The 19317-nt window shown below is 34.2% G+C and overlaps 1 protein-coding gene across 1 annotated transcript; it reads right to left on the bottom strand.

The window, feature by feature from the left end:
* Window positions 1–2488: 2488 nt before the first annotated feature.
* Window positions 2489–2875, bottom strand: LOC127137203 (uncharacterized mitochondrial protein AtMg00810-like). Its single transcript, XM_051063686.1, has one exon. The coding sequence runs from the start codon at window positions 2873–2875 to the stop codon at window positions 2489–2491; it is 387 nt and encodes a 128-aa protein (XP_050919643.1).
* Window positions 2876–19317: the final 16442 nt, after the last annotated feature.

Raw genomic sequence — 19317 nt, 5'->3', positions numbered from 1 at the left:
TGTAGTAGTGCACCTCCCTGAGAGATGTGTTGTCATCATAAAAAAGGGGGAGAATTTGAGTCTATGTGCTTGCAGGTATGAAGTTGATGATCCTGTTGAGAACTGTTCAGATGTTTTGATAATGACAATACCAGTGATTGTTAAAGCCAATGGTAATGAATTCCAACTCTTTGATGATGATAACCAATCTTGAAGACATCTCAAGTCTTATCAAGTAAGAGACTACAAATTCAATTGGAGTCTTTTTATTATTTTTGTATCTTGCAAAGAATCTTGGAAGGCTCAGAGTTGTGAAAGAGAGGAAGTGTGTAAACTTGTCTGGTCATGTCTGTCTGTGTGATCAGAGTTCTATGAAAGTAAGGGGATAACTCCTAAGATGCTATGGAAACTCACCCCCTCCCCCCCGGTCTTAGACACACACACGCACACACACACACACACACACACACACACACACACACACACACACACACACATACACACACACACACTTTAAAACTCTTTTGAACATCCTTTTATCTATTAATTATCTTTAAAAAAAATTCAAGCCCGAGCCTACTGATTAATAAACTGGCAACTTCTTTTTGAAGTATTTTTTGAACCAATTGATTAGAAGAAGCCTAATCAATTTTACAATATATTGTGACACTTCCTTAATGATTTACAATGAATTTCTATCAAAAATTTCTAAAATGGACTAGAACAATCAATTATGTTACTCATCCAACTGATTGTGTTTAGAAGCCAATTGATTGGATCATTAAAAATCGCATGGCTCTTTTCCTTTTTTAGATTTTCATTCTCTTATATAAAAGAGGGTCCCCTCCTTCTCATTTCAAACCAAATCTACGAAATTGTCATTTTCTTTGGAATTTATCTCACTCTCTCTAAAAATATATATATTTCCTCAGTGATTTTGAGTGAAGAACCACTTACGAGGAAGAAATTATGATGTTGTTATAACTCTCAAGAGTACGATACTCTTGAGGAATCGAGTTTGGTTCTTGATATAAAGTAGTCTTAAATTCTCTATTTGATTTAGAACTTTGTCAGAAATTTTTTTGTTTGTTTCTTGAGATTAACCTCGAAAATCTCTAATCGGTTCATTAGCTTAACATGGGTAAAAGCTTCCATTTTGGTTAGGGATAAGCCTTTGTAAAATCTCAAAATTATCATGTATCAAGGTTCGTGGGCATTGTCTATAAAAGCTCAAGTTTATAGTCAAAATCTCGAGAGGGTCTCTTAGAGACATGAGTAGGACAACGTTCGGTCGAACCTTGATAAATTATAGGCGTCATCTCTCTAAACCCGTATCTCTTACTTTTTGTAATTTACTTTACTATTTTAATCTTTTCGATGTTCAATTTTATCTGATCTTAAAAGATGTTATCACAATTCATTTTCTAAGTAACAAAACCTTTAAAGTAATCTCAAATTTTAAATACCACCATTAACCTCCATCTTGTGTTTGAAGTCACTTCTCTAACAATCTATATCATGATCGATTGAAATGTACCTCTAATTGATTATGACCTATAAAATTAAGAAATTATTTGTTGGATTGAAAGCATAATTTTATTTTAACTTTTGGTACTCAATTTTTTTTAGTCCTCTTGTGTTTGTGGAAGAGGATCCATCAGAAAGATTTATGTGCGAATTTTATTGTATGTGTCGTTGAGACCTTTGAGAAAGCACATCACGTATTTTAGATGTTTGTAGTTCGAGCATTACCTGATGGATTTTGAGTGTTGATTCAAGTTTATGTAGAGGAATCAGAATCATATTATTCCTCTATGGGAGAGTGTTGGTGGTATTCTAGAGATGGTATATGATAAATCATATTGTTGTAGAATTTAGAGTAAGAAAATATATATTTTTTGAATACTCTTATATTATTGAATTCACCACACACTCACTTTTATATAGGCTTAAAGGAAACTGACATAGGAGACAATAAGTTGGTAATCAAGATGAGGACTCTTTGGTTCTCTCAATCTTAATGATACAACTCTACCATAAATCTAAATAAAGACAATTATTATAATATGATGGTTACAATTTTATCATAATACATACTAAAGATAGTGGTGGTTACAACACATTAATTTTAACACTCCCCCTTAATGTGTTGCTCTTTAACTCCCATTGCTTCTCTAAGTTGTTGAAATTTTCCTCTAGGTAGTGCTTTAGTAAAAATGTCTGCAAGCTACTCTTGTGAACTGCAGAAAGCTAACTGCACATCTCCTTCTTCAATCACACTTCGAATGAAGTGATGCTTTATGTTAATGTGTCTGGTTCGGCTATGAAAAACAGGATTCTTTGCCATGGCAATAGCCGATTTGTTGTCATAATGAAGCTGTAGACTTCCCTCTTGTTTCTCTCAAATATCTTCTAATATTCTTCTCAACAAAAGTGATTGTTATGTAGCCAAACCAGCTGCTAAATACCCAGCTTCAGCTGAAGATTGTGCCATAGTATCTTGCTTCTTTTAGTACCAAGAGATCACACCTGAACCAAGGTTGAATACATAACCTGAAGTGCTCTTCATATCATCAACACTTCCGGCCCAATCACTATCACAATAGCCTTTAGCTTCAAGTTTAGAATTCTTATCAAATCTGATTCCATGCTCCATGGTTCCCATGACATACCTTAGAACTCTTTTTGCTTCCCCGAGATGTAAATGACTTGGTTTACTCATGAATCTTGAGAGTAAACTAGCAGCAAACATTAAGTCGGGCCTTGAAGCTGTAAGATAAAACAAACTTCCAACCAAACTTCTATACATGCTTGCATCTACTAATCTTCCACCATCTTCCTTCTTTAATTTTTCATTCACCACTAAAGGAATATCAACAGGTTTGCAACCATACATGCCAAACTTCTTCAAAATATTTTTGGCATATCTCTTTTACAAATAAAAACTCCATATTCATCTTGGTAAACCTCAATACCAAGAAAATGATGCAATAAGCCAAGATCACTCATCTCATATTTTTTCATCATTTCTATTTTAAAATTTTCAATCATTTTCTTGTTGTTACCTGTATACACCAAATCATCAACATAAAGGACAACAAGAAGGATATCATTTTTACCTTGATGCTTCACATACAAGGTAGGCTCAATTTGACTTCTTTGAAATTTTTTCTGAATGAATTAGTTGTCAATTTCACTATACCACACTCTAGGGGCTTGTTTCATCCCATAAAGAGCTTTCTTCAACTTGTAAACTTTTTCCTCCCGACCTTTAGTCACAAAGACTTGAGGTTTTTGCACATACACCTCTTCTTTTAATTCTCAATTCAAGAAAGCTGACTTCACATCAAGTTGGTATAAGTTCCAACCTTTTTGAGCTGTTAACACAATGATTGTTCTCACGGTGTCCAAATGTGCAATCGGAGGAAAAGTCTCACTATAGTCAATTCCAGGCTGTTGTGCATAACCTTTGACTACTAACCTAGCCCTGGCTCTTTGGACTGAACCATCTGGATTATGTTTCAATTTGTACACCCGTTTTACTCCAATAACTTCTTTGTCATTTGGCTTTTCAACTAGCTACCATGTTTTGTTCTTTTCAATTGCATTTATTTCTTCTTGCATCACATTCCTCCAAACATCTTCTTTGATTGCTTCATCAAAATTTTCTGGTTCCACAACACAATAGTTGCACCTTGCATAAATATCACTCAAGTCCTTCAATTTTATTGGAGTTGAGATGGGAGATGATGAACTTGAAATTGATGAACTTGGAGAGGATGAAGAACTTAGTGTACATGTGGCTGGTTGCTCATTTTCAGTTGTTGGATTTTGTTGTAATAAAATTGCAGGGACTGTTTTCTCCTTCATTTTGTCTTCTTCCCAATTCCAAGAAGTCTTCTCATCAAATACAACATCCCGGCTAATGATCACCTTGTTTGTCTTCAAATTGTAAAGTCTATAGCCCTTTGACATGGAACTATAGCCAATAAAGACACATCTTTCACTTGTTTCTTCCAGCTTTGTCCTCTTTTGTTTAGGAGTTTGAGCATAGCAAACACACCCAAAAACTTTAAGGTGGTTAACTGAAGGTATTCTTCCACTCCAAGCTTCAAATGGAGTCTTATTCCATAGAGCCTTTATTGGACATCTATTCAGCAAATACACATCAACATTAACAGCCTCAGGCCAAAAGGTTTTAGAAAAACCTTTCTCAAGTAGCATAGACTTCGCCATCTCCATCACGGTTTGGTTCTTTCTTTCAGATACACCGTTTTGCTGAGGTGTATAGCCAACAGTGAGTTGTCTTTCAACACCTTCATCTTCACAAAATTTGTGAAATTCATTCGAGGTGTACTCCTTCCCCCTGTCACTTCTCAATATTTTTATAAACCTACCACTTTGTTTCTCAACAAAAGCATTAAACTTCTTAAAAATTACAAAAATATCATATTTTTGTGTCATAAAATATACCCATGTCATGTGGGTAAAATCATCAATAAACAAGATAAAATACCTGTTTTTTCCATGAGACAAAGTATTCATAGGACCACACACATCTGTGTATACAAGTTCCAACCCTTTGCCAAGCATACATCCTTCACACACACCAGATTTTTCTTCAATTATTGACAACCCATACACTATCTTCTTTTGATAAAGCAACTTGAGACTATTGTAGTTCAAGTGCCCCTGCCACTTGTGCCATAAATAAGAGTCATTTTCTTCTCTAGCCATCATGCTGAATATTTTTTCATAATTAAGAGAAAATGGAAAGCTTCTATTACTGGTCATTTTTACAAATTCAATATTTATTCTCTTTGAATAAAAATTTTTGCACTCACGATTCTCAAAATTTATAGAATAGCCATGCTCCAAAAGATGTCCAATGCTTAGCAAATTCTCATCCAACTCTGACACATAAAGAGTGTCATGAATGACTTTGCTTCCTTGCTTTATTGTAACTCCAATGTTGCATTTTCCTTTTACTTCAACATGTTTTCCATTTCCCAATTTAACTTTTGAGCCAAATGAAGAATCAATGTTTATAAAAGCTTCTTTCTTTCCGGTCATATGGTTGCTACAACCGCTATCCAAATACCACACATTTTTATCTTCTTGAGATGCTTTTTGACAAGCAAAGAAAAAATTACCTTCATCATATTCTCCTTCTACAAATGAAGTATGTTGTTGATTGACAAAATGACAATCCTTTTGAATATGCCAGAATCTCTTGCAATTATGACATTATGGTTTGCCCTTGTTCCAACAATCATTCTCGTTGTGAGTGTTACTCTTATAGAGTTTGCACCACTTATTTGATGCTCTTTCATGCCATCTTCCGCCATCTGCGCCTCTTCCTCTTCCTCGTGAGTTTCTTCCTCTGCTCATGCCTCTTCCAAATCTGACACCTCTAGAAGAGTCACCTCTATTTTGTATTGGGGGCTTATTTTCACCATTGTTAGGCTGAATGTTGAGTTTAGATTGAAACGAACTCTCAACTGATTTTTCAGAGTGTCGTAATAACCTTTATTCGTAGGACCTTAAAGACCCCATCAACCCTTGAACAAACATAGTTGATAGGTCCTTAGTTTTTTCTATAACAGCCACCATAAGATTAATTTTTTCTGTCAAACTAATAAGAATTTTATCAACAATTCTGCGATCATCTATTATATCTCCACGTGACTTCATTTGATTCACCAATTCAGAGAGTCTATTAAAGTATTCATTCAAACTCTCATCCTCTTTCATTCTTTCATTTTCATAGTCTCTCTTAAGAGACTGAAGTTTCATAGTTCTCACCTTTGAGTCTCCTTCAAACTCTTATTGTAGAATATTCCATGCTTCCTTTGATGTTTTTGCTCTCATAATCCTTGGGAAAATGGATATAGAAACTGCTCTTTGAATCATCCCAAGAACTCCAGCGTCTGTGATCTTCTTTTTCTTCTTCAATTCTTCAAGTCGTTGGCTTGATTCTTCAACCTCTGTTGGTGCTGGTTCTTCATACCCATTTTGAATGAACTCCAAGACATCCAAAGAGGTGAATAGAGTCTCCATTTAACAACCCAAAAATCATAATTTTCTCCTTCAAACAAAGGAACTTTAACATTGCTATAAACTGTAGAAGAGTTGTTTGTGAAAGCCATTTTTTTTGTTGCTGCTGCAGCTGCAAGGATCTGCAGCTCTAATACCACACTGTTGGTGGTATTCTAGAGGTGGTATATGATAAATTATATTGTTGCAGAATTTAGAGTAAGAAAATACATAATTTTGTATATTCATTTCATGATGCTATATACAATTATGGAGTTGTACATCATCCTTAAATACCATTATACTACAAGCAAGTTTACTAACAGAATTTCTACACTAGTAACTTAATGACTAACCGCTATATAACTAATTAACCTATTATTGGACTTGTAACATACTTGAGAAATATAAAACACTCATGTGCTGACCGTTTATTTCCGCCCTGCCTATCTATACTTCCCACCTACAAACCATTCATATTCTACACTCAAACCATTTTCTTCATCTCTTCAACCCAACAAGCGGTGCAAGTCTATATTGTTTTCACATCCAAACCACTTTCTTCATCTCTTCAACTGTAGAAGCAATTGAATACTCATTGTAACACAAACATGCGGGTGAGATACGGTGGTAAAGAGTACAACATGCCTCCTCCAGAAGGATTCACCTTTCCAAGATTCATAACAGAAGAAGCCCAAAATAAATTCGACCAGATAATCAAACACAGAATTTTCGACAGAGAACTATGGTTCCCTATTGAAGATGACAAACCCTTTTACGGTCTTCCAAAGGAGCTGGCATTAACCATCCACAAACTCAACTGGAAAATGTTTCTCAAACTCTACGGTAATACTATTAATCCCTATGTATCCATAGTTAAAGAATTTTACTCGTGCATTCTTGATAGTACACAAGACTACGTGTCGGTTAGAGGGGGGTGTGTGTATTTTACCCCAAACCACATAAACTTTCACTATGGACTCATCAAGAATCTTGAATCAGATGATGATATAGTAGATGAGTATCAAGATTTGATGAATACTGCCACTGAGGAGAATCTTAGTTCTATAATGAAAACCATAGCCGTAGAGGGAACTGATTGGAAAAAAGAGAAAGGTAAAAAGATTTGGAAGGTCTCGTGGGAAGCTTTGAAGCCGGTACCTCAAATTGTTGGAAATAAACCCTTTTGTGTTTAGGAAAAGTGTGTGGGCATATTAGAGGGTTGAATAAAAACTTGGAAGGTAGGAGAATTATTTATGGAAGAGAGAACTTTGTATTTTTGCTTGATTCAAAAGTGTTGGATTACATCTCTATTTATAGTACTCTAAGGAGAACTCTAGACACACTAATTCTAGAGAGTTCTCAACTCTAGATATTCAAAGAGTATTCTAGAGAATATTCCAATCTTAAGAAATATCTAGATACTCTAAATAGTACAAGACTTTTCTAGAAACATTATCCAATATAAACTAAGCCCAAATAACTAAGTCCAAAATCAAATAATAAAATTAGGCCCAAATCAAGTTTAATATTTCAACATCCCCCCTTTAAACTTGATTTGTGACTCCAAGCATATTCCTTAGCTTCACGAAAGTTTCCAATTTGAGTGGCTTGGTGAAAATGTCGGCAGCTTGATCTCTAGACATCACATACTTCAACTTCACCTTCTTCTTCTCGATGCATTCTCTTATGAAATGGTAACGAGTGTCGATGTGCTTACTTCTTTCATGAAATACAGGATTCTTTGCCAAAGCAAGTGCTGATTTATTGTCAACACATATTTCGACAGGATCTTCTTGTGGCACTTTTAATTCTTTCAACAAATTTCTTAGCCAAACTGCATGACAAACACATGATGTGGCGGCAACATACTCAGCTTCACAAGTCGACAGTGTGACGATAGGTTGCTTCTTTGACATCCAAGTGAAAGCAGTATCTCCCATAAAGAACACAAAACCAGTAGTGCTCTTTCTTTGATGTATCGAAGGATTCTTTTTGCCGCCTTGAAGTGAGTTGTTGTTGGAGCTTCCATGTAGCGACTTACGACTCCTACAGCATAGAGAATATCCGGCCTTGTACTTGTCAAGTAACGCAGACTTCCAACCAAACTTTTGTAAAGAGTTGGATCAACAAACTCTCCATTTTCATGCTTACTCAACTTGCTTCCACATTCCATCGGGGTGCCAACTGGATTGGCATCATCCATCTTGAACTTCTTAAGGACTTCTTTGGCATAACCTTCTTGGGTGATAAAAATTCCTTTGTCTTCTTGCTTTACTTCGATGCCGAGATAATATGCCATGAGCCCCATGTCTGTCATCTCAAATTCATTTGACATGTCTTTCTTGAACTCTTCGAACATGCTTAAATTGTTTCCTGTGAAGATCAAGTCATCAACATATAAGCACACAATCAAAATATCTCCACTTTGCGCTTTAATATAGAGTGCATGCTCATATGGACACTTGATGAAGTTCTTGTCTTGAAAGTACTTGTCGATTCGAACATTCCAAGCTCTCGGTGCTTGCTTGAGTCCGTACAATGCCTTCTTCAACTTCAAGACTTTTTCTTCTTGCCCTTTTACTTCATAGCCTTGTGGTTGCTCGATATAAACTTCTTCTTCGAGAAAACCATTCAAGAAGGCCGACTTCACATCCATTTGATAGATCTTCCATTCATTTTGGGCTGCCAAAGAAATGATCAGTCTAATAGTTTCAAGACGAGCAACGGGGGCAAATACCTCATCATAGTCAATTCCTTGTCTTTGACTATATCCTTTCGCCACCAATCTTGCTTTGTATCTCTCCACGTCTCCTTTTGCATTCTTCTTTGCCTTGTACACCCATCTTACTCCAATTGCTTTGTGTCCTTGTGGAAGTGTAGTAAGTTCCCATGTATCATTCTTCGTGATTGACTTGATTTCTTCTTCCATGGCGTCTCTCCACTTTACATTTTCAACTGCTTCTTGATAGCTTAGAGGCTCGCAATTACCCAAAAGGCAAAAAAGGTTAATGTCATTTATGTTTTCGGTTACCTCATAAAGCTCTTCAATACTCCTTAGTCGTGGTGTCCTCTCACTTGAGCTTGTTTCATCCAACCTTGGTGTCGGTGAGGCCGGTGGTGTAATATTTTCTTCTATTATTGGTTGTTCCATTTCGTCTTCTTCTTCAAAGTAAGGAAGAAAATCGTACCTGTCTTCTTGAAGACTCCAATCCCAACAATCTTCTTCTTCGAACTCCACGTCACGACTTATGACGATCTTTCCACTATTTGGATTATAGAGCTTGTACCCTTTGGAGCTTGAGTCGTAACCGACGAATACATACTTCTTACTTTTATCATCGAGCTTTGTTCTCCTTTCATCAGGAACGTGAGTATAGGCAATGCTTCCAAACACTTTGAGGTGAGAGATCCCAGGCTTCCTTCCACTCCACGCTTCTTGTGGTGTCTTCTCATGCACGCTTCTTGTTGGGGAACGATTTGTCAGATAAACCGCACATGCCACTGCTTCGGCCCAAAACTCTCTCGGCATCTTCTTGCTCTTAAGCATGCTTCGCACCATGTTAAGTATGGTCCGATTCTTTCTCTCTGCTACTCCATTTTGTTGTGGTGATCTTGGCACTGTTAGTGGGCGGCGGATTCCATGGTCTTCACAATATTTTTGGAACTCATTTGAAATGAACTCTCCTCCTCGGTCAGATCTCATGGCCTTAATGGAAAGACCACTTTCTTTCTCCACAAGGGCTTTGAACTTCTTGAAGTTTTCAAACACTTCTGACTTCTCCTTCAAGAAATAAACCCAGGTTTTTCTAGAATAATCATCAATAAAGAGGAGAAAGTATTTACTCTTACCAAAAGAGTTTGGATTGATTGGTCCACAGACATCAGTGTGTATGAGCTCTAGCGGTTTTGTCGCTCTTGACGTTGATTCCTTTGGAAAGCTTTTCCGAAATTGCTTCCCAACTAGACATCCTTCACATAGTTGGTCTGGGTGGTTTATACTAGGCAAGCCTCTCACCATTTCCTTCTTTGACAAACATTTTAGACTATCGAAGTTGAGATGTCCGAATCGTAGATGCCATAGCCACGAAGAGTCGGTATAGCAAGTCTTGAGACACTTTGCAACATCATTTTGAATGTTCAAGAGGAACATTCTATTATTTGACATAGGCACCTTAGCAATCAAGTTATGTCTACAATCTCTTAAGAAAAGACTATGTTCTTTCAAGTGGATGTCATAGCCTTTCTCTAATAATTGTCCCAAGCTCAAAATATTATTCTTCATGTTAGGAACATAATAGACATTGGATATGAATTGATGACTCCCATTCTTTAAGCGTATAAGAATTTTACCTTTGCCTTTGACCGGTATCTTTGAGTCATCTCCAAATGAGACATTGCCAGTTGTCGCTTCATTGATCTCTACGAACATGCTTCGATCGCCACACATGTGATTGCTTGCGCCGGTGTCGAGGTACCATTTGTTTCTTTTCTCTTCAACTTGGTTTTGGCACGCGAGCAACAAAGTTTCTTCTTCTCTGCCTTTTTCTTCTACAAAGTTAGCTTTCTCCACAACTTTCTTCGAGAGTCTACACTCAGATGCATAGTGACCGATCTTGTTGCAGTTGAAGCACTTGATTTGTGATTTGTCACACCTCGACCATGAATTTCCTCTTCCACGACCTCTTGTTGCTTGTGGATTCCAACTTCTTTCTCCATTGTTAGAGTAGTTGTTGTAACTACCTCTTCCTTCTCCTCCATGTCCTCGTCCACGCCCACGATCTTGGCCACGACCTCGTCCTCTTTGGCTCTTGTAATTCACATAATTTGCTTCCTTTATGTTGAGTTGTAGTAGTTGCTCCATAGCCTCCTTTTGTTTAATTTTTCTCTTTTGTTTTTCTTCGTATGCTTGTAAGGAACCCATGAGTTGCTCAATAGTCATGGTCTTTAAATCCTTGTTTTCTTCAATGTTGGTAACAATGAAGTCAAAATTTGGATTTAAAGTGCGAAGTATTTTCTCCATGACTTTTACCTCATCAACATCTTCACCATTTCTTTTAAGTTGATTGACTACGGCTAATACTCGAGAAAAATAATCAGAAATTGACTCGGACTCTTCCATAAATAAACGTTCAAAATCACCTCTAAGAGTTTGAAGACGAATCTTTTTCACCTGTTCCACTCCTTTGTTGCAAGTTTGAAGTTTGTCCCATGCTTCTTTGGCCGTCGTTGCGTTGGAGATCTTCTCAAATGTATCTTCATCCACCGATTGATAAATGAGGAAGAAAGCTTTCTTGTCTCTCTTTCTTGACTCCCTCAATGTCTCCTTTACACCTTGGCTTAGCGAGGCTTCATCTTGCTCATTGAAGCCTTTCTCAACGATATCCCACACATCTTGAGCTCCTAGTAGCGCCTTCATCTTGATACTCCAATTGTCATAGTTGTTCTTTGTGAGCATCGGCATTTGAAAAGGGAAACCTCCATTCGCCATTTTTTTAGGACCTTGAAGCTCTGATGCCACTTTGTTGGAAATAAACCCTTTTGTGTTTAGGAAAAGTGTGTGGGAATATTAGAGGGTTGAATAAAAACTTGGAAGGTAGGAGAATTATTTATGGAAGAGAGAACTTTGTATTTTTGCTTGATTCAAAAGTGTTGGATTACATCTCTATTTATAGTACTCTAAGGAGAACTCTAGACACACTAATTCTAGAGAGTTCTCAACTCTAGATATTCAAAGAGTATTCTAGAGAATATTACAATCTTAAGAAATATCTAAATACTCTAAATAGTACAAGACTTTTCTAGAAACATTATCCAATATAAACTAAGCCCAAATAACTAAGTCCAAAATCAAATAATAAAATTAGGCCCAAATCAAGTTTAATATTTCAACATCAAATTTGGTACCAAATTATTTGCAATAGGCTTTTGCATAGTTCGGAATTTGAATCTTTTGATAGAGATAGATTGTTGTTGCTGCATTGTATTTTAGAAGGGCGTAGTATCAATGTGGGGAAGATTATACATGATGAGATTATTAATTGCGCATTTAAGACGAATAAGGAAGATGTATTGTTGTTTCCTTCTCTTATTAGTGGGCTATGTACTAGAAATGGGGTTGTTGCTGAGAATAATGAAAGGGTTTTGATCAATCAAGAGGTCATGGACTTAGATTCTGTAAATAGATTTTACAAAGAGGAAGCGGATAAAAGAGAACGGTTGGAGGAGGAGGAGAAATTTGTTGGAGGTGATGAAGCTTTTGTTAGAAGAGCCATATTCAAGCATATGCAACAAGAGAAGAAATTCTGGGGTTTTTACAAAGAGGCTTTTATTTACCAAAGGAAAATGTTTGAGCTGAATTTTGCCAAGGGAATTTCCAATCCTCCTGAATTTCCAGAAGACATTCTTGAACCCTGCATGACAGATTCTACCAATGGAAAGGAAAAAGGTAAAGATTCAGGTACAGCTGAAGCGGAACATGATTCTTTTATGGATGATGATGGTGAGGATTCAGAGAAACAAGATGCTAGAAACAAGAGGCCTTATGTGGATGGCAGTTCTGACATGATTGGAGTGGAAAAGATAGTAAAAAAAGGTCCAAAACTTCAGCTGGTAGAAGGACCAACTCCAAGTGAAAGTTAGAGATACTTTTCTACTATGCGCTTTTGTAATGTAACTAGTACCTCAGGTTCTGATTTTGTGTACCTGTATTTCTTGGATTTGGATTTGTTTCTCCACACATTATCCTAATAAGATGGTTCATATTTCAAAGTAGATTTTGTTGTTTTTTAATTTGAAACTTCAAACATAAAAACAGAATTGTCAGGTTTTGATTGTAGGTGCTTAAGGATTTGAATTTAAGATTTTCAGAATGCGTAGTCCTTAACAATTTGAAACTAACCCCTTAATTCCACTTTACTAATTTCAAAGCACAAGATTGAACTAAGTTTTAGATTTCATTTTTATGCATTGTTATTAGTTTAAAAACATTTTACATGTGTCATTAATGATGTGATTGATATTTACTGAATTTGATACTAGATGAAAAAAAAATTGTTGAAAACTAACAGCAATAGTGCCATGTACTTCTTAAGAATTATTTGACATTCATAACTAGTATGTATGCCAAGATAGTAAAGATTTTCTATCAAAGTTCTCAACTATGTTTCTCAAAAGCAAGTAAAAAAAATATAACTGTTGGAAGCACCATTCTGTATTGATTGTCTAAAGTTTTGTGTCAGTTCCTGTTTTTACTTTCCTCAAATCAAATTTCACATCTCTACTTATTATCACATTATTCTCATTTGGTGAGAATAGTTTATCTGTATTAATTGAGTGATAGTATATGAGAATCATAATTTGACTCATGCCATCAAGTTTCTTTCATAATTGTTAAGATACATGCCTAAAGCAAAATGATCCAAAAGTTTTGAAATGGACAACACTTGGTTTCAATCGTGTCTAGACTTCATACGGTGTCTTACTCATCAGTTTCTTTGTTGGACACCTGTTAATAATATGAAAAACATTAGAAGCCGTCTCACCCTAAAATTTATTTGACATTTGTCTTGCTTTATGTATGCTTCTTATCATATTCAGCCTGATTGTCTTCTTCTCATCAACACCGTTGTGGTTGTGTTGAGATGCACAGGGGTTATAACTTCATGCTCAATTCGTTCTTTCTCATATAACTGTGCAAATTCATTAGAAGTGTATTTTCTTCCAACATCAATTCTCGCTCTACTTTAAAAAAGACATTTCATTACGGTTGGAAAATGGATATCATAACAGGTGATGAATTCTGATAATGTAGGGTGTGGTAGTAAGTGTGCTACTTTCTACCATGGACGTGTGACCGTGGTGAGAAGCTAGGTAGCACGCCACATTTCACCACGGCCAACTTAAATATCCATGGTGAAATGTAAAAAGATCATATGTTCGATTCCCAACCATACCATGATATATAATATTTATTATGCCACATTTCACCATGGTTGACTGGTGCAACCGTGGTGAAATACTTTCTTATTTTTTAGAGAAATTTTTTTTTAATATTTTTTTTACTGCATGTATTGTATACCATATTTTCTGCCAAAATAGAATATGAATAAGCATATGCCTAAGTGTTTTTAACCAAAACATGATATATATGGATTATATGTTTACATTATATATATGCCCCCAAATATGACTTGGATATAGTATCAAAATGTTAAACAAACCTAAATATTATTTACATCCAGCCTAAAAATATTGCATGCATATATTATAAAATCAATGTGATTAGTCTGTCATATATATTGCAACGAAGCAAAATGCCCAACGTGTATGAACGTCTTTCAAATCCTCTTGTGAAAATGGTGTAATAACGTCTATATAAATAATTGAAGGACATGTAAGATCACAGATTTGAAATAATAACTAACTTTTATGCATGTGGTATAAATCATTAATGTGTTATTATATATATATATATATATATATATATATATATATATATATATATATATATATATATATATATATATATATATATATATATATATATATATATATAAAATGACACTAAAGTGTCAAACTTAGTAACATCACGCCTCTGATAACTCTTCAACCTAAGTCTGTATAACAAAATTCACCGTTGGATTGAAAGCTATTTTCATATAGATCACACCTATATATTTTCACATCAATCAAAAATCATTTGATATATTAAAGAGAATGATAAAAATTAACGGTTTTCATAAAGTTTTGTAAGACTTTAGTTTTTAAGTATCTTGTTGACATGTCAAATGATTTCCGATTAATATTAAATTTTATAGACATGATCTATATGATAATAGATTTTAATCCAACAGTGAAATTTGTTATACGAATCTGCGGTAAAGAGTTATCATAGGTGTCTTGTTACTAAATTTGATACTTTGGTGTCATTTGATTATATATATATATATATATTAACTTACTCCAAGAGTAAGTTTTTTTATCTCACTCCAAATCGTAGCATTTAAATATAATCTAATATAATAGTTAATTATCAATTTTACATAATTATCCATTAGATTATATTCAATTTAAGACTATGATTTGGAGTAAACTAAACTTAAGTTGATTTCCACTCATATATATATATATATATATATATATATATATATATATATATATATATATATATATATATATATATATATATATATATATATATTTCCAAGAATCAATAATGCCGATAAAGACAATATTTATCATGTGTGTCATGACATAATAACTACATTCTTATTCTCATTTATGTTTCCTCATGTACAAATTTAAACATTACATGAATTGTTGTAATCTGCCTTAAATCCCCAAGTGAGAAAAGAGACATATTTTGGTACTGGCAATTTTTTTAGCTTGTTTGCGGATGTGTTTGTTAATGAGTCATATCTTGAGCATTTTAATGTTTTGTTATTTATATATAAGGTTTTTCTCTCATTTTTTATGTAAAAGTTGTGTAAGGTAGAAATCATAGTGAGAAGTAAACGGTAAAATTAAATTATATTTTAGGGATTTGACAACCTTTTAGGGTTATCAAAGGGATTGTTAAATACTTTAAACACATAGGGTTTGTGTGATTCTTATATTGAGAGTTGGAGACATTGGAAAATACTTAGGTAAAAAATAGAATTTGTTCTTGGGAACTTGAAAGACTATTTTCTTGTAACTTATTTGAGATATCTTTCAACAATTTTTGAAGTATAGTGAATCAGAGAGATGCTCTCTCCATCAGACGTTGCTCGATTTGATTGAATAGGATAAACAAATTTTTTGTGTTCTCGCCTATTATTTTTTTATTGCTTGAGGTCATTTGTCTGACTGTCATTATTCTTTGTCTCACACATCAGATTTCTTGGTGTGATAGAATTTTAAATAATTTCTTCTGAAGTAGTTTTAATATGTACTAACAATTTCACAACAAGTGACGTCCACCATGGGATAAAGGGGTTAAGTTTACAAGTGAGTATCATAAGTTCCAAATGGGGCATCGAGAAGTTTTCCAGAGATATCGACTTCGGATTGTGGGAGTTGAAAATGAAAGTAGTACTAATTCAGCAAAGATGTGAATAAGCATTAAAGAGGGAGGCATTGATGCCCGATGGAAGATAAGACTAGAAGTCTCATTATCTTGTTCCTCAGAGACAAAGTATTAAGATAAATCGTGAGGGAGAAGATTGCAACTAAGATGTGGATCAAGATTGAATCATTATATATGACAAAGTCATTGGCTCACAGGATGTGTGTGAAATTACAATTTTATTATTTTTGTATGGTGGGGAATAAATATATTGTGGAACAGCTGACAAAAATTCACAAGATCATTAATGGTTTACAAAATATAGATGTGAAAATTGAAGATGATGACAAGACTATAATCTTGTTAAGTTTATTACCTAGATCCTTTAAGCACTTTAAGTACGCCCTTCTTTATGGAAAGGAAGGAACTATCACCTTGGATGAACTCCAGACAACCGTAAGATCAAAGGAGTTATCAAAGTTGAAAGATTTTAAGGTCAACGATAATGGTGAATGCTTAAGTGTCTCAAGAGAAAGGAGTGAGAATAAAGGAAACCATAAAAGGAAGAGATCCAAATCAAAGTCCAAGTCCTAGGTTTTTTATTAGTCAAAGTTTTAAATGCTTCACTTGTCACAAAGCTAGTCACTTTAAGAAGGATTGTCCTAAAAGAGGGAACAATGGTGATTTTGTTCAGGTTACAATTGCATCAGAAGAAGATGGTTATGAAAGTGTTGACGCACTAGTGGTCACAAGTTTAGAAACAGAAAAGAGTTGGGTTATGGACTCAGGTTTCTCTTATCACATGTTATCAAGGAAAGAATATTTTTTAACTTAAGAGATGAAAGAAGGTGGAGTCGTTTGACTTGGAAACAATAAGGCAAGTTCATGGTATTGATACAGTTATATTGAAAATGTTCAATGATTGTGAATTCCTTTTACACAATGTGAGGCATGTTCCCGAACATAAGCGAAATTGTTTGTCCATAAGCATGGTTGATAATCTAGGCTACTGTACTAGAATTGAACGTGGGATATTGAGAATTTTGCATAGTGGCTTAATAATGGCTAAAGGATCCAAAATGTGTGGGTTATATATTTTGGATGGTTCCACTATTATTGGTCATGCATCAGTAGCTAGTCATGACCTTCTTGATAAATCTAAGTTCCAGTATTTTAGATTAGGGCATGTCAGTGAAAGAGGTTTTGTTGAACTTGATAAAAAAGGTTCGATAGGGACTGAGAAATTAAATAAACTAGAATTTTGTGATCATTTTACTCTAGGCAAACAATACAGGATGAAGTTTAGGAGTAGTGTGCATAATTTTGACAGACCTTTTGAGTATGTTCACTCAGATCTGTGGGGCCTGGCAATGGTGGCAACTTATGGGGGTGGATTGCATTTTCTTTCTAGTATTGATGATTTCTTTAGAAGAATATAGTTCTACATTTTGAAAAGCAAAAGTGACATCTTTGAAATGTTTAATGAATGGTATACTCGTATAGCGAATCTATTGAAAATTAAACTTAATGTATTAAGAACTGACAATGACATGGAGTTTGTTTTAGAGCAGTTTTTAACGAGTTTTGCAGGAAAGATGGTATCAAGAGGCATATAACCGTTGTTGGAACAACGTAAAAAAATTGTTTGGTAGAACATATGAATAGAACCATTTTGGGGAGAGTAATGTGTATATTGCTGGGATATGGGTTACCACAGAGTTTCTAGGATGAAGTTGTTACTACAATAGCTTACTTTATTCACAAATATCCATCCACGTGAATAAACTTCAAGACACCTATGGAAGTTTGGAGTGAGAAATTAATAGACTACTCAAATTTGAAGATTTTTGTAGCTTTGGTGTTTGTTCATATCAAACAAGATAAACTAGATGCTAGGGTTATAAATTGTGTCTTCATTGAAAGGATTTTGTTTTTGATGAGACCTGTGCGGGGATGAAGTGTCAAGACCTGGAGGTTAAAGAATCAGAAATTATGGTGGAAAATGTTCAATTTGAGGTGGAGGTTGTAACACTCCAGATTCAATTAATTAATTTAATTTAAATATTTAGAATTTTATTTGATTAATTAGTATTTTAAATTAATTGTGTCGTGATTGTGAGGGTAAGTATCCTTGAAGTAGAGGTATAGAGAGAGTAAGAGTTTGACACGTTTGTTTATAATTTATTTAGAATTTTAATTGATATATTAGGGTAAGTGTCCTTGAAGTAAAAGTATAGAGAGAGTAAGAGTTTGCCATATTTATTTATAAATATAAATTATTTAAAATTTTAATTGATTATTGAGTAAAAATCTCTCTTATTTTCAAGTTAGAAAAAAGGGGTTTTAATAGCCTTTTTTTGAAAAATGCTATTAAAGGTGAGGCTGTGCAATAGCGTTATAATAAACCAGCTACTAAATAAATATAGGGTATATAATAGCGCTTTTAAATCTTGTTGAAGAATGGAAAAGTTACAAAACTAAGCTATAATAGCGTTTTTTTATCAAACGCTATTAGACCCGAAGCTTTTAAAAGACTTTAAATATCATAAGTATCAATCCTATAATAACGAGTTTTAATAGCGCATAAAAGTGATATTAAACGTTAAAAAATGTTATTAATTGTATATATTTTTCATTTTTAAAATTGCCCACGTAACTATAAATAGAAGTAATATAATAGAAAATTCAAAAGATTTTCTTTTTTCATTAATAGATTTATGCCTTTATCCTTTCTTGGGATACTTATTGATATATAAAGTATCTCTTAGTGAAAGATCACTGGAACATTTTCTGTAAAATAATGATAAGGAAATCGAAACTTAATTAGTTCTAAATTCGTAATTAGACAAAGTTAAGAAATAATACACGGGAAGGTAAAGATATTTGGAAGGTCTCATGGCAAGGCTTTTGCTGAATTCGAATTTTGAAACTTTTGGTAGGGATAGATTGTTGTTGATGCATTGTATTTAGTATTAATGTGTGTAAGATTATATATGATATGATTATTGATTGTGCATTTAAGAAGGATAAGAAAGATACATTGTGTTTGCTTCTATTATTAAAGATTATATATAGAAAATTTATGTGGACGTGACAATTTTTATTTATGAGCAGCAAAGGTTGCAATATTCAGTTCTTAAGAATTATTTAACATCCATAACTAGTATGTATGCTATGAAATTAAAGTTGAGATTTTCTATCAAAATTCTCAACTATATTTCTCAAAAGCAAATGAAAAAGTATAACAGAAGTAA

This window comes from Lathyrus oleraceus, chromosome 4 (assembly GCF_024323335.1).
Source record: "Lathyrus oleraceus cultivar Zhongwan6 chromosome 4, CAAS_Psat_ZW6_1.0, whole genome shotgun sequence".
Classification (NCBI taxonomy): Eukaryota; Viridiplantae; Streptophyta; class Magnoliopsida; order Fabales; family Fabaceae; genus Lathyrus; species Lathyrus oleraceus.
The sequence above is the reverse complement of the archived record's forward strand: the minus strand, read 5'-3'. Positions and strand labels throughout refer to the sequence as shown.

Bases quoted from the DNA above. Each gene is read 5' to 3' on its own strand.
- LOC127137203 (XM_051063686.1), bottom strand. From the start codon at position 2,875: ATGTATGGTTGCAAACCTGTTGATATTCCTTTAGTGGTGAATGAAAAA.